We start from the raw sequence: 17037 nt of genomic DNA on the forward strand, positions 1-17037 counted from the left end.
ACGATAAACCCTGTGGCAGTCAAATAAGAGCAAGGGACAAGAGGGGAGCCTGAGACCGTCTCCTCACCTGGCTGTAACAAGTTGTGTTCAACTTGTCAGTGACACACTCAGTGATACTAGATGTCAAGTCAGCTTACCTCTTTCCACATTTCATCCCTTGTTTTGTTGGAGTCTCCTGATCCTGGAAAGTCGATAAGTACTACTCCTTCCGGCAGTACTTGAGACCTGGGGATGTAAACTGAGACCGATTTCACCAGCGGCCAGTAGATTTTGTCTGTTTGACGGGTCTTGCTCCGAATATAAGGGTCTAACTTGCTGGACAGTGCTTGTGCCTAATGAAGAACAAAACAATCAAAGAATGAAATGACAGGGTCTGACAATTTTAACTTATTGATCTGCTGGAAGTGCACGTGAGTTGGGGAGTTGGTCAAGTAGTGCGTGGGGAACCCAGAAGTTAGGATTTTAAGCCCACAGTGTAGGTGTGACATCATTGGCAGATTCCCCACCGGAGACCAGTCTGGTTGACAGGTTTGGCTTCCAGTCAGGCAGTGAGCGCTCTAGTGGTGACCACACGACCAAGGACTGTTAGGTGTGGGGTGTGATCCAATTACAGCAGCAGGAGGGGTATGGTGGGGCTGGTCCCGGGATCCAGAAGGGGTGGAGGAGGCCAGAGACCCTGTAGGGGAGATGGTGGGGGATTTACCAGGTTGGCACACATGCAGCCTCATTATAATATTTGAAGTGTCAACCTGGGACCTTGGAGTGGGTTGGTCACACCCCATCCCCCACCGTCCTGCCTCCTTTAAAACCAGATGTGGGTGGGCTGAAATAAAAACAAGAAATGCTGGAATCACTCAGCAGGTCTGGCAGCATCTGTGGAAAGAGAAGCAGAGTTAACGTTTCGGGTAAGTGACCCTTCTTCGGAAACGTTAACTCTGCTTCTCTTTCCACAGATGCTGCCAGACCTGCTGAGTGGTTCCAGCATTTCTTGTTTTTATTTCAGATTTACAGCATCCGCAGTATCTTGCTTTTATTTTATGTGGGTGGGCTGAAGATGGGCTGGTATTGGATTCAGACTTTTAACACATTTAATCACCCCAACAGATCCAAACCCACTCATATTTTGGGGTTAAAATTCTCCCTGACATTTCTCAAATTATGGGAAAATAATACAGCCCTGCAGCATTGAGCAACTATCATGTTTTTGAATTGCAAGCAGAGATAATGATGGATGGGAATTCTATGAACACTTTAGGAATTAAGGGAGATGGGGATACACAAGTATCCTTTTCATCAACTGCAACCAACCTGTGCCCTGATAGAATTCTTGAGGTGGTATAACCTTCTTGAACCTTTCCTAACAAAGGAAACCACGAGGAACAAACAAGGCAGCTCTGAGCATTGAGGGGACAGGTGCAGGAAGGTGTTCACTGGAGGATGGACATGTGAACACAGGCTCATAGATCTGGTGTTCATTCTTCTCTTGATAGGCAAGCAGTTGCTTCTGAAACCTTGTGCCCTGCACTGGGATAGTATTCACTGGGATATGGTGTTTGTTCTACACTGTGGTCAGGTGAATGGGGAATCTACACTCGCACATTTCACAGGGAGTGCAGCTTGCTATTCACATCTGCACAGTGAGGTCTCATATCCATATCTGTCAAGTGTGAAATGACCGAGTAGTGACTATCCTCCCAGAAGGGGGAGGTGTAAATTGGGTGTCCTTGGATGTATTTGACTTTGATTGGCAGTGGAAGATGAGCAGCGAGTTGATCCAATATCTGAGCCAGGTATGGCATTGCTGATGACTTACCAGCCAGCTGGACTAATTGGTGGGACCTACGAGAATGTCTGGGCTGGGATTCTTCTCACTTGGCTGTAGCTATCCCCGCCAGCCAGTTCCCTACTGAGTGGAGAGGAATACCAGCATTCTGAGCTGGTAAGCTGTGTACTTTTAGTTAGTTTCTCCCCAGTGGTCCCCTGCACACACTCAGGGGTCAGAGAACAGGGCAATAATCACAATTAACAAAAGCTATCAGCTCAAAAATGATTGTGAATATAAACCTGATGAAGCATGAAGACATAGAAACATAGAAAATAGGAGCAGGAGTAGGCCATTCGGCCCTTCGAGCTTGCTCCGCCATTCATTATGATCATGGCTGATCATCCAACTCAGTAACCTGTTCCCTCTTTTGCCCCATACCCTTTGATCCCTTTAGACCCGAGAGCTATATCTAACTCCTTCTTGAAAACATACAATGTTTTTGCCTCAACTGCTTTCTGTGATAGCAAATTCCACCGGCTCACCATTCTCTGAGTGAAGAAATTTCTCCTCATTTCAGTCCTGAAAGATTTACCCCGTATCCTTCGACTATGACGCTGGTTCTGGACTCCCCCACCATCGGGAACATCCTTCCTGCATCTACCCTGTCAAGTCCTGTTAGAATTTTGTAGGTTTCGATGAGATGCCCCCTCACTCTTCTGAACTCCAGCGACTATAATCCTAACCGACTCGATCTCTCCTCATACGTCAGTCCCAACATCCCAGGAATCAGTCTGGTAAACCTTCACTGCACTCCCTCTACAGCAAGAACATCCTTCCTCAGGATGGCACAGTGGCGCAGTGGTTAGCACCACAGCCTCACAGCTCCAACGACCCGGGTTCAATTCTGGGTACTGCCTGTGTGGAGTTTGCAAGTTCTCCCTGTGTTTGCGTGGGTTTCCTCCGGGTGCTCCGGTTTCCTCCCACAGCCAAAAGACTTGCAGGTTGATAGGTAAATTGGCCATTATAAATTGCCCCTAGTATAGGTAGGTGGTAGGGGAATATAGGGACAGGTGAGGATGTGGCAGGAATATGGGATTAGTGTAGGATTAGTATAAATGGGTGGTTAATGGTCAGCACAGACTCGGTGGGCCGAAGGGCCTGTTTCAGTGCTGTATCTCTAAATATAAATCTAAAAAAAAAAATGAGACCAAAACTGCGCACAATATTCCAGGTGTGGCCTCACCAAGGCCCTGTATAATTTCAGCAAGACATCCCTGCTCCTGTACTCGAATCCCCTCGCTATGAAAGCCAACATACCATTTGCCTTTTTTTACCACCTATTGCACCTGCATGCTTACCTTCAGTGATTGGTGTACGAGAACACCCAGGTCTCACTGCATATTCCCCTCTCTCTGTTTATAGCCATTCAGATAATAAGCTGCCTTCCTGTTTTTGCTACCAAAGTGGATAACCTCACATTTATCCACATTATACTGCATCTGCCATGCATTAGCCCACTCACTCAACTTGTCCAAATCACCCTGAAGCCTCTCTGCATCCTCCTCACAATTCAACCTCCTACCCAGTTTTGTGTCATCTGCAAATTTGGAGATATTACATTTAGTTCCCTCATCTAAATCATTAATCGATATTGTGAATAGCTGGGGTCCTAGCACCGATCCCTGCGGTACCCCACTAGTCACTGCCTGCCATTCGGAAAAAGACCCATTTATCCCTACTCTTTGTTTCCTGTCTGCCAACCAATTACACTATCCCCAATCCCATGCGCTTTAATTTTACATGCTAATCTCTTATGTGGGACTGTGTCGAAAGCCTTCTGAAAGTCCAAATAAACCACATCCACTGGCTCCCCCTCATCAACTCTACTAGTTACATCCTCGAAGAATTCTAGTAGATTTGTCAAGCATGATTTCCCTTTCGTAAATCCATGCTGACTCTGCCCGATTCTACCACTGTTCTCTAAGTGCTCTGCTATAAAATCTTTGATAATGGACTCTAGAATTTTCCCCACTACAGACGTCAGGCTGACTGGTCTATAATTCCCTGTTTACTCTCTACCTCCCTTTTTAAATAATAGGGTTACATTAGCTCTCCTCCAATCTGTAGGAACTGTTCCAGAGTCTATAGAATCTTGGAAGATGACCACCAATACATCCACTATTTCTAGGGCCACTTCCTTAAGTACTCTGGGATGTAGATTATCAGGCCCTGGGGATATATCGGCCTCCAATCTCATCAATTTCTCCAACACAATTTCTCTACAAATACTGATTTCCTTCAGTTCCTCTCTCTCACTAGGACAAGGAGTAACACAGTGCAGTAGGACATGGACTGGGTTGCAGGCATGCTCAAAGGTTTCTCACTTTTGTTGTCGGGGGAGAAACCAAAAGTGCTGAAATGTCGAGCTTAGAGCAGTGGTGGAGTGAGAACGTTGTGAAAGGAGTGTGACTACTGGAAGTGTGAAATATAACTTCGAGCATGGGTTGAGGCTATGGCCCAATGGTAATGCAATACTTTCATTTCACAGAAAGAATTTGAGATTGAGTTATGTTGAAAGGATTGTGCTTTCAACAAGATGAGTTTGCACCAGTTTGAAAAAGCACAGACACAGCCACTGAGACAGTGGACAGTTTGATGTGGTGATGAGCTAACTATTCTCAAAAAGAATCCTGAGGATTGGGAGGATTTTGGAATTTATTAAAGGATGATCAAGCATTTGATAAAGAAAGAAAAAATAGAATAAGTGAAGAAACAAGACACATAAAAACAGATTGTAAAAGCTTCTATAATTATGCAAAAAGGAAGAGCTAAAAAACAGCAAGGGCAGAAAACAGTGGTGGGAGTTGTTTATAGGTCCCCCTGGCAGTAGTTGTAGTGTATAAATCAGGAAATCAGAAGAGAATGAAATAAGGGCAATACATATTCATGGGGGTGTTTAATCTTCAAATACACTGGACAAACCAAATTTGCAGTAAAAGTGTGGAGGACAAGTTCATGTAGTGTTTACAGGATAGTTTTCCAGCTCAGTATTTCAAGGAAGCAACTAGAGAATGGACTATTTTGGATACAGCATTTTGGAATGAGAAATGATTAGAACAAAGAACAAAGGACAGTACAGCACAGGAACAGGCCATTCGGCCCTCCAAGCCTGCGCCGATCTTGATGCCTGCCTAAACTAAAACCTTCTGCACTTCCGGGGTCCGTATCCCTCTATTCCCATCCTATTCATGTATTTGTCAAGATGCCTCTTAAACGTCGTTATCGTACCTGCTTCCACCACCTCCCCCGGTAACAAGTTCCAGGCACTCACCACCCTCTGTGTAAAGAACTTGCCTCGCACATCCCCTCTAAACTTTGCACCTCTCACCTTAAACCTATGTCCCCTAGTAACTGACTCTTCCACCCTGGGAAAAAGCTTCTGACTATCCACTCTGTCCATGCTTAATTCATCACCTTGCAGTAAAAAGGAAGAGGGAAGAGAGACCATAATATAATGGCATTTTATATTGAGTTTGAAAGTGATTTAGTTAAATAAAAAACTGGGGTCTTAAATTTAAACAAAGCAAACTAGGTAAGTATGAGGTGTGTCAGGCATACCGGAAGTGCCATGATACAACAATCATGGACTAACTCTATGAAAAAATGGACTTTGTCTTTAAAAAATGAACCTTTATTTTTTTAAATGAACAATGGTCCAAAATGGCTACTGAAGAAAAAGGGATTGGCCTTTTGTGTGTGCAAACTGTCTAACAAATATTTAAAAAATCTTAAAAGCTATCCTAAAACATTCCAGAATTGAATGTCTCCTTCTGAAATAAAGGAGGTGCCCTGGGCTATTGTGTAATCACCATGGGGAGAGACCAGAGTGTCTCCGAACAGGAGGTGAGCTGCAACAACTTTACCTTAAATAAAAGGCAGCCAGAGAGAGAGAGGGTGAAGCAGCACACTAACAGCTTGTGTTCTGGCCAAGTCAGAAAAAGCTGACTTGCCCTGCTGCAGAATCCGACATCTACCTTATACAGTAGCGAGAGCTAGAAGTAACCCACTGTCATCAATTGAACCTTCAATCAATAGAGAAATCTACACTCATCTCAGGCCTGCATCCATCAAGAACTTGATTTCCAAGAGAATTCAACAGGTTTAGCGTAACCTTCAACCCCACTCAAAGTCACTTTCCTTTCTCCCTTCTCTATCTGACTCTTGTGTGTGAGTGTGTGTGTGCAGGCGAATGCATGAGTGGATGCGGTTGCGATAATTTTGCGAAAAGGCATATTGATCAATAAACAACTGACTTTTTGTTTTTAAAACCTACAAGAAAATCTGCCACTGTTGTCAGGTTCCTGTAGTTTTTTTCTCCAGGGAATATGCAGTTTGTCTTTAAGGCTGGAAAAGGAGCCGTACTGCTTTAAGAACCAGCAAACTGCAGGAGTTAAAGAGAAAATGCATTTTTGGTTGCCGTTGGATACAACCATTTGGAGACTGCAATTCAAAGGGGGCATTCTCGTTACCTTGGATACAGCCACTTGAACTGAGTATCATGCGATACATTTGTTACAATTCAATTTTGAACTGGCTTTTCAGTTGAAGACAGTCAGTTCTAAGAGAAGACAGACAGATGGACAGCTGGTGATAGCATCTGAAAAAGAGCTCTCAGTCATTTAAACTGAAGGAAGAGAATTTTGTCTGTTGAATTAATATTATCTCTCAAAATTCTGAAAAAGTCAAGCCAAAACAGAGATCTCTGGTAATTTAATCTGAAGGAAGGGAAGTTAGACTGTGACAACCTTTTATCCCTCAAAAATTCTAAAGCCAAACTGATTCATTGAAAAAGCGTTTGCAAGTCATTAATTGTTGAAATTTGCTGGAGAAGGAAAGCATCACTTACTGTTGGAATTAGACTACGGGCTGTTCTACTTTCTTCCCCATTGGATGGCTGTGAGGACTTCAAGCAACATTGGACTGTAAATCAGCAAGGACTCTATTTTTTTCTATTTTAAATGTTGTTATATTTTCATTGTGTTTAAGAATTTAGTTTTTCTAATTAAACAGTTAATTTGTTTATTTAAAGACACCTGGTTTGGTTAGCCTCATTCAAGAGTTAATAGATGGTACAATTTGGCTGGGTCTTTCTTTAGTTTGTAAAGTTTAAAATTATATGTTAGGCGATCTGTGGAGGGATGGGATTGAATTATCAGTGCGTTTCTCCCACCACAATCAGAATCATATATTTTGATTGGGGGCTTTGACTGGAGCGGTCGGTCGTAACACTGTCTATTTGAAAAATAAAACGCCAAGGGGCGAAACTCTAATTTAAATACACCTGCTGCGGTCAGGAGGGAAGTTGAACAGTGGGAACCACCCATGTCACAGCACATAGTCGTAACAGGCGCAAGTTGGCTAAGGTAGATTGGGAAACTACATGAAAAGATATGATGAAAGCAAAATACTACGGATGCTGGAAATCTGAAATAAAAACAAGAAATGCTGGAAGTGCTCAACAGGTCTGGCAGCATCTGTGGAAAGAGAAGCAGAGTTAACGTTTCAGGAGAGTGACCCTTCTTCAGAACTAGCAGATATTAGAAATGTGAAAGGTTTTAAGCAAGTAAAGTGGAGGTGGGGCAAAAGATAACAAAGGAGAAGGTGTAGATAGTACAAGGTCACAGAGAATAACTGACCAGAAGGTCATGGAGCAAAGGCAAACAATATGTTAATAGTGTGTTGAAAGACAAAGCATTAGTACAGATAGGGTGTTAACGGACTGAAAATTGAACAGCCGCAAGTACAAACATGAAAAAAGTAAGTAGGCAAACTGAACAAACTAGGATAAAATAAAATAAAATAAACACAAAAGAAAATAAAAAAATAAAAAAGAACAAAAAACTAAAAATAAAAGTAAAATGGGGGGCCCGTCATGCTCTGAAATTATTGAACTCAATGTTCAGTCAGGCAGGCTGTAGTGTGCCGAATCGGTAAATGAGATGCTGTTCCTCGAGCTTGCATTGATGTTCACTGGAACACTGCAGCAATCCCAGGACAGAGATGTGAGCATGAGAGCAGGAGGGAGTGTTGAAATGGCAAGCAACCGGAAGCTCGGGGTCATGCTTTCAGACTGAGTGGAGGTGTTCCGCACAGCGGTCACCCAGTCTGCGTTTGGTCTCCACAATGTTTTTTTTTTATTCATTCATGGGATGTGGGCGTCACTGGCCAGGCCAGCATTTATTGCCCATCCCTAATTGCCCTTGAGAAGATGGTGGTGAACTGCCTTCTTGAACCGCTGCAGTCCATGTGGGGTAGGTATGCCCACAGTGCTGTTAGGAAGGGAGTTCCAGGATTTTGACCCAGCGACAGTGAAGGAACGGCGATATAGTTCCAAGTCAGGATGGTGTGTGACTTGGAGGGACTTGCAGGTGGTGGTGTTCCCATGTAAGTGCTGCCCTTGTCCTTCTAGTTGGTAGAGGTCGCGGGTTTGGAAGGTGCTGTCTAAGGAGTCTTGGTGCATTGCTGCAGTGCATCTTGTAGATGGTACACACTGCTGCCACTGTGCGTCGGTGGTGAAGGGAGTGAATGTTGAAGGTGGTAAATGGGGTGCCAATCAAGCGGGCTGCTTTGTCCTGGATGGTGTCGATCTTCTTGAGTGTTGTTGGAGCTGCACCCATCCAGGCCAGTGGAGAGTATTCCATCACACTTCTGACTTGTGCCTTGTAGATGGTGAGCAGGCTTTGGGGAGTCAGGAGGTGAGTTACTCGCCTCAGGATTCCTAGCCTCTGACCTGCTCTTGTAGCCACGGTATTTATATGGCTACTCCAGTTCAGTTTCTGGTCAATGGTAGCCCCTAGGATGTTGATAGTGGGGGATTCAACGATGGTAATGCCGTTGAATGTCAAGGGGAGATGGTTAGATTCTCTCTTGTTGGAGATGGTCATTGCCTGGCACTTGTGTGGCGCAAATGTTACTTGCCACTTCTCAGCCCAACCCTGGATATTATCCAGGTCTTGCTGCATTTCTACACGGACTGCTTCAGTATCTGAGGAGCCACGAATGGTGCTGAACATTGTGCAATCATCAGCGAACATCGTACATCTGACCTTATGATTGAAGGAAGGTCATTGATGAAGCGGCTGACTATGGTTGGGCCTAGGACACTACCCTGAGGAACTCCTGCAGTGATGTCCTGGAGCTCAGATGATTGACCTCCAACAACCACAACCATCTTCCTTTGTGCTAGGTATGACTTCAGCCAGCGGAGGGTTTTCCCCCTGATTCCCAATGACCTCAGTTTTGCTAGGGCTCCTTGATGCCATACTCGGTCAAATGCTGCCTTGATGTCAAGGGCAGTCACTCTCACCTCACCTCTTGAGTTCAGCTCTTTTGTCCATGTTTGAACCAAGGCTGTAATGAGGTCAGGAGCTGAGTGGTCCTGGCGGAACCCAAACTGAGCATCACTGAGCAGGTTATTGCGAAGCAAGTGCTGCTTGATGTAGAGGAGATCACATTGTGAGCAGCAAATACATTATACTACATTGAAAGAAGTACAAGTAAATCACTGCTTCATCTGAAAGGAGTGTTTGGGACCTGGGATAGTGAGGAGAGAGGGGGTAAATGGGCAGGTATTACAGCTCCTGCGATTATCAAAATCTTCTGTCTGGGGACCCTAGATCACAGAGGCACAGTCTCAGAATAAGGGGTTGTCATTCAGGACTGAGATTAAGAATAATTTCTTCACTGAAATGGCTGTGAATCTTTGGAATTCTCCATCGTAGAGGGCTGTGGATACTTAGTTGTTGGGTATATTGAAGACAAAGGTCAACAGATTTTTGAGTACTAAGGGAATTAAGGGATATGTGGATGGTGTGGGAACATGGAGTTTAGGCAGAAGGTCAGCCATGATCTTGTTCAATGGCGGTGCAGGCTTGAAGGGCGAATTGTCGTTCTCAAGTTCCTATTTCTATATTCTTCTATTCATCCCCCCATAGCCCCAATCCCCATCCTCCCTCTGGCCCCAAAGCCCATCTTCCCCCCAACCCTGATCCCCTACCTCTGCCCAGTCCCTCAAATCCCCCAATCATGGACTCTCCCAACTCTCAAGTGGGAAGCAGGAGCTCGTCTCAGGCACTGAGATGGGGGAGATTATAACCAGATCATAACAACTCACTGCATAAAAGATTTCCTCCTCATTTCCCCTTGGCTCTTTTGCAAATTATCTTAAATTTGTGTCCTGTTGTTACCAATCCTCCTGTCAATTGTAACAGTCTCTCCATATTTACTTTATCAAAACCCCTCATCCCTCAAGATTTTGAAGGTCTCTATTAAATCTCCTGTTAACCTTCTCTGCGCTCAGGAGAATAATCCCAGTTTAGAGTCATCGGGCTGAAATTTATACTTCTGCCGCTGTAATTGCCAGTGGACGTAAACAATGGCAGACGGCCTGTGCGGGCCTCACGTCGCGGAGCCACCACGATATTAAATGCGGTGGCTCATTTAAATAGCCCATCCCGATGACGTAATGCGGGGCAACTGTCCGTCCCTGGTAATAACGTCAGCAGCCTTTGCGCAGGGGGATGGGATACAGATACAGAGAGGTACAGTAAGGGGTGATGCACAGTCAATTATAGAAGAGAAACTGAGAGAGTCTGGAAGGCAGAGCAAATATAGACCTGTTAAGGCACAAGTCAAAAATGCAAGGCTGGATTGCATCTTTTTTTTAAATTTTATTCATTCATGGGATGTGGGCGTCGCTGGCCAGGCCAGCATTTACTGCCCATCCCTAATTGCCATTGAGAAGGTGGTGGTGAGCTGCCTTCTTGAACTGCTGCAGTCCATGTGGGGTAGGTACACCCAAAGTGCTGTTAGGAAGGGAGTTCCAGGATTTTGACCCAGCGACAGTGAAGGAACGGCGATATAGTTCCAAGTCAGGATGGTGTGTGACTTGGAGGGGAACTTGCAGGTAGGGGAGTTCCCATCTATTTTAATGCAAGGAGTCTTACTAGTAAGGCAGATGAATTGAGGGCATTGATTAGCACACGGGATTATGATATTATTGCTATCATAGAGACATGGTTGAGGGAGGGGCATGACTGGCAACTCAATATTCCAGGGTATAGAATCTTCAGGCATGATAGAGGAGGGGATAAAAGAGCAGCTGGTATGCACTGTTGATCAAGGAGTCAATTATTGCAGTAAGTAGGGATGATATCTGAGAAGGTTCTTCAAATGAGGCCACATGGGTAGAACTTAAAAACAAAAAGGGTGCAATCACTTGGCTGGGCATGTACGACAGGCCTCCAAACAGTCAGGGAGAGATAGAGGAGCAGATATGAAGGCAAATCTCAGAGAGGCGTAAAAATAATAGGGTAATAATAGCAGGGGATTTCAACTTCCTCAATATCAAAGAACAAAGAACAGTACAGCACAGGAACAGGCCATTCGGCCCTCCAAGCCTGCGCCGAACTTGATGCCCGCCTAAACTAAAACCTTCTGCACTTCCGGGGACCATATCCCTCTATTCCCATTCTATTGATATATTTGTCAAGATGCCTCTGAAACGTCGCTATCGTATCTGCTTCCACCACCTTCCCCGGCAGCAAGTTCCAGGCACTCACCACCCTCTGTGTAAAGAACTTGCCTTGCACATCCCCTCTAAACTTTGCCCCTCGCACCTTAACCCTATGTCCCCTAGTAACTGACTCTTCCACCCTGGGAAAAAGCTTCTGACTATCCACTCTGTCCATGCCGCTTATAACTTTGTAAACCTCTATCATGTCGCCCCTCCACCTCCACCGTTCCACTGAAAACAATCTGAGTTTATCCAACCACTTCTCACAGCTAATGCCCTCCAGACCAGGCAACATCCTGGTAAACCTCTTCTGTACCCTCTCTAAAGCCTCTACGTCCTTCTGGTAGTGTGGCGACCAGATTTGCACGCAATATTCTAAGTGTGGCCTAACTAAAGTTCTGTACAGCTGCAGCATGACTTGCCAATTTTTATACTCCCGACCGATGAAGGCAAGCATGCCGTATGCCTTCTTGACTACCTTATCCACCTGCGTTGCCACTTTCAGTGACCTGTGGACCTCTACGCCCAGATCTCTCTGCCTGTCAATACTCCTCAGGGTTCTGCCATTTACTGTATACTTCTCAACTGCATTAGATCTTCCAAAATGCATTACCTCACATTTGTCCAGATTAAACTCCATCTACCATTTCTCCGCCCAAGTCTCCAATCGATCTATATCCTGCTGTATCCTCTGACAATCCTCATCATTATCCACAACTCCACCAACCTTTGTGTCGTCTGCAAACTTACTAATCAGACCAGCTACATTTTCCTCCAAATCATTTATATATACTACAAACAGCAAAGGTCCCAGCGCTGATCCCTGCGGAACACCACTAGTCACAGCCCTCCATTCAGAAAACCACCCTTCCACTGCTACCCTCTGTCTTCGAAGACCGAGCCAGTTCTGTATCCATCTTGCCAGCTCACCTCTGATCCCGTGTGACTTCACCTTTTGTACCAGTCTGCCATGAGGGACCTTGTCAAAGGCTTTACTGAAGTCCATATAGACAACATCAACTGCCCTTCCTTCATCAATCATCTTCGTAACTTCCTCAAAAAACTCAATCAAGTTAGTGAGACACGACCTCCCCTTCACAAAACCATGCTGTCTCTCGCTAATAAGTTCATTTGTTTCCAAATGGGAGTAAATCCTGTCCCTAAGAATCCTCTCTCATAATTTCCCTACCACTGATGTAAGGCTCACCGGCCTATAATTTCCTGGATTATCCTTGCTACCCTTCTTAAACAAAGGAACAACATTGGCTATTCTCCAGTCCTCTGGGACCTCACCTGTAGCAAATGAGGATACAAAGATTTCTGTCAAGGCCCCAGCAATTTCCTCCCTTGCCTCCCTCACTCTTCTGGGGTAGATCACATCAGGCCCTGGGGATTATCTACCTTAATGTTTTTCAAGACGCCCAACACCTCCTCCTTTTTGATAACGACATGACCGAGACTATCGAAACTCCCTTCCCTGGGCTCATCATCCACCAAGTCCTTCTCTTTGGTGAATACTGATGCAAAGTACTCATTTAGTACCTCACCCATTTCCTCTGGCTCCACACATAGATTCCCATCTCTGTCCTTGAGTGGGCCAACCCTTTCCCGAGTTACCCTCTTGCTCTTTATATACGGATAAAAAGCCTTGGGATTTTCCTTAATCCTGTTTGCCAATGACTTTTCATGACCCCTTTTAGCCCTCCTAACTCCTTGCTTAAGTTCCTTCCTACTGTCTTTATATTCCTCAAGGGCTTCGTCTGTTCCTAGCCTTCCAGCCCTTACGAATGCTCCCTTTTTCTTTCTGACGAGGCTCACAATATCCCGCGTTATCCAAGCTTCCCGAAACTTGCCAAACTTATTGTTTTTCCTCACAGGAACATGCTGGTCCTAGGTTCCAATCAACTGACGTTTGAAAGACTCCCACATGTCAGATGTTGATTTACCCTCAAACAGCCGTCCCCAATCTAAATTCTTCAGTTCCTGCCTAATATTGTTATAATTAGCCTTTCCCCAATTTAGCACCTTCACCCGAGGACTACTCTTATCCTTATCCACAAGTACCTTAAAACTTACGGAATTATGGTCACTGTTCCCGAAATGCACCCCTACTGAAACTTCGACCACCTGGCCGGGCTCATTCCCCAATACCAGGTCCATTACAGCCCCTTCCCGAGTTGGACTATCTACATATTGTTTCAAGAAGCCCTCCTCGATGCTCCTTGCAAATTCTGCCCCATCCAAGCCCCTAGCACTAAGTGAGTCCCAGTCAATACAGGGGAAGTTAAAATCACCCACCATTACAACCCTCTTACCTTTACATCTTTCCAAAATCTGTCTACATATCTGCTCCTCTGCCTCCCGCTGGCTGTTGGGAGGCCTGTAGTAAACCCCCAACATCGTGACTGCACCCTTCCTATTCCTGAGCTCCACCCATATTGCCTCGCTGCATGACCCCTCTGAGGTGTCCTCCCGCAGTACAGCTGTGATATTCTGCTTAACCAGTAATGCAACTCCCCCACCCCTTTTACATCCCCCTCTATCCCGCCTGAAGCTTCTAAATCCCGGAACATTTAGCTGCCAATCCTGTCCTTCCCTCAACCAAGTCTCTGTAATAGCAACAACATCATAGTTCCATGTACTAATCCAAGCTCTAAGTTCATCTGCCTTACCTGTTATACTTCTCGAATTGAAACAAATGCACTTCAGACCACCAGTCCCGCTGTGCTCAGCAACATCTCCCTGTCTGCTCTTCCTCTTAGTCTTACTGGCCTTATTTACTAGTTCCCCCTCATTTATTTCACTCGCTGTCCTACTGCTCTGGTTCCCACCCCCCTGCCACACTAGTTTAAACCCTCCCGAGTGACGCTAGCAAACCTCGCAGCCAGGATATTTGTGCCACTCCAGTTTAGATGCAACCCGTCCTTCTTGTACAGGTTTCACCTGTCCCTGAAGAGATCCCAATGATCCAGATATCTGAAAGCCTCCCTCCTACACCAGCTGTTCAGCCACATGTTTAGCTGCACTATCTTCCTATTTCTAGCCTCACTGGCACGTGGCACAGGGAGTAATCTCGAGATTACAACCCTGGAGGTCCTGTCTTTTAACTTTCTACCTAACTCCCTAAACTCCCCCTGCAGGACCTCTTCACTCCTCCTGCCTATGTCGTTGGTACCGATGTGTACCACAACCTCTGGCTGTTCACCCTCCCCCTTCAGAATGCCCCCTATCCATTCAGAGACATCCTGGCACCAGGGAGGCAATATCCTGGAGTCTCTTTCACAGAAGCAAGGGAATATACAATGGATGGTAGGACCCTAGGAAGTACAGAAGGTCAGAGGGACCTTGGTGTACTTGTCCATAGATCACTGAAGGCAGCAGCACAGGTAGATAAGGTGGTTAGGAAGGCATATGGGATACTTGCCTTTATTAGCCGAAGCATAGTGTATCAGAGCAGGGAGGTTATGATGGAGCTGTATAAAATGCTAGTTAGGCCACAGCTGGAGTACTGCGTACAGTTCTGGGCACCACACTATAGGAAGGATGTGACTGCACTGGAGAGGGTGCAGAGGAGATTCACCAGGATGTTGCCTGGGTTGGAGCATTTCAGCTATGAAGAGAGACTGAAAAGGCTAGGATTGTTTTCCTTAGAGGAGAGAAGGGTGAAGGGGGACATGATTGAGGTGTACAAAATTATGAGGGGCATTGATAGATTAGATAGGAATAGACTTTTTTCCTTAGCGGAGGGGTCAATAATCAGAGGGCATATATTTCAGGTAAGGGGCAGGAGGTTTAGAGTGAATTGGAGGAAAAACTTTTTTCACCCAGAGGGTGGTTGGAATCTGGAACGCACTGCCTGAAGAGGTGGTAGAGGCAGGAACCATCACACCATTTAAGATGTATTTAGATAAGCACTTTAAACGCCATAGCATACAAGGCTACGGACCAATTACTGGAAAATGGGATTCGAATAGGTAGGTGTTTGATGGCTGGCACAGAATCGATGGGCCGAAGGGCCTGTTTCTGTGCTGTACGACTCTATGACTCTATGATGCCATTTTTAAAGGCCTTCGAGCCCTACATTTCAATTTCAATATTTAAAGAAGCATTGATGTAAAATTGATTTGAAAACATTACATAAGTTCATCTTGCCCCTCTCCCACCCCTCCCCAAAATTAATTACCTGCCCTCTCCCCTCAAAAACACTTCTCTTGTGCACCTATCCTTCCCCGCCAAAGTTCACACTTTACCCCTTCTGACCATCAATGAGTCGAGGACTGAATGGCCTACTCCTATTCCGATCTTCCTATGTTCCTATGAATTTGACCCTGCTCCCCTACCCCGTACTGAAAACCTTACCTGCTGCCCCCTCCCCAGTGTTCCACCTTGGATCCCCGGATGGGGATCCAAAGATGTGGGAGTGCCGGCCACCGGCATGAATATCACACAGGGATGGACGGCAGGAGCGTGAAGGTACTTAATTAATGTATTTGCATAATCTACATATTTAAGTTTGGTTCTTGTCGCCGAGCGGCAGAGGGGCCGCCGCAAGGCACCGCCGGCAGCATCGGGCCGGGCCTTCCCAGCATTGAGGCCCATGTTGGGCCTCTGCCGGTGGCAATTTATGCCCACGCACCCCCCACCCCCTCCCCGCCCCGGCACGAGCTCCGAGGTCTGGAGTCTGTAAAACTAGCCTCACAGAGTCATTATCGAACAGAAGAGGCCATTTGGCCCATTGAGTTCATGCTAGCTCTCTGTAGAGCAATCAATTAGTCCCACTCCCTCGCTCTATCTCTGTAGCCCTGCAAGTTTATTTCCATCAAGCGCCCATCCAATTTCCTTTTGAAATCATGAATTGTCTCCGCTTCCACCACCTTCGTAGGTTGCGACTTCCAGGTCATTAACACAAGCTGCATGAAAAAAATCTTCCTCACATTCCCTCTGCATCTCTTGTCCAAAACATCAAATCTGTGCTTTCTGGTCTTTGTACCATCAGTTAATGGGAACAGCTTTTCTTTGTGTAACTTATCTAAACCTTGTTTAAATCTTTTACACCTCTATCAAATCTCCCCTCAAACTCCTTTGTTCCAAGGAGAAGAAACCCCAGCTTCACCAACATAACCTTGTCTCTAAAATCCCCCATCCCTGGAACCATTCTAGTAAATCTCTTCTGCACCCTCATATCCTTCCTAAAGTGTGGTGACCAGAACTGGATGCAATATTCTAGTTGTGGCCGAACTGGAGCTTTATAAAAGATAAGCATAACTTCCTTGCTTTTGTACCATTTATGAAGCCCAACATCACATATGCTTTGCTAATTTTCCAGTGTTTCTGCATAACTGTCGTCCCTCATCCCTGGTACCATTCTGGAAAATCTCTGCTGCACCCTCTCCAAGACCTTGACATCTTCCTAAACTGCGGTGTCCAGAATAGAACACAGTACATCAGCTGCAGTCTAACCAGTCACAGAAAGGTTTAACATAACATAGACAGAGAAAGACAGAGCTTTGACAGCCACAGACAGAAAGAGGCACACAACAAAACAAGAGATTCGAGAGACAGAGATAGAAAAATGGAGCCACAGAGATTAGAAAAAGTAACAGTGTGGTTAGAGAGAGAGGTTAGAAAGAGACAGAGATAGAGAGGTTCACACTGGAGACGCATTAGAGAGAAACAGGAGGGAGGTAATAGAAAAAGA

The 17037-nt window shown here is 45.4% G+C and overlaps 1 protein-coding gene across 2 annotated transcripts in view; it reads right to left on the minus strand.

Annotated features, from left to right (window-relative positions):
- The window catches only part of LOC137347064 (nuclear GTPase SLIP-GC-like), a 351039-nt gene that overhangs the window by 231625 nt on the left and 102377 nt on the right, over positions 1-17037 (minus strand). For both annotated transcript variants that reach the window (XM_068011077.1, XM_068011078.1), the window contains exon 8: positions 138-332. In XM_068011077.1, coding sequence (XP_067867178.1) covers positions 138-332 — 195 coding nt within the window. The remainder of the gene's footprint in view (positions 1-137; positions 333-17037) is intronic.

The sequence above is a fragment of the Heterodontus francisci genome, chromosome 31 (genome assembly GCF_036365525.1).
Source record: "Heterodontus francisci isolate sHetFra1 chromosome 31, sHetFra1.hap1, whole genome shotgun sequence".
Classification (NCBI taxonomy): Eukaryota; Metazoa; Chordata; class Chondrichthyes; order Heterodontiformes; family Heterodontidae; genus Heterodontus; species Heterodontus francisci.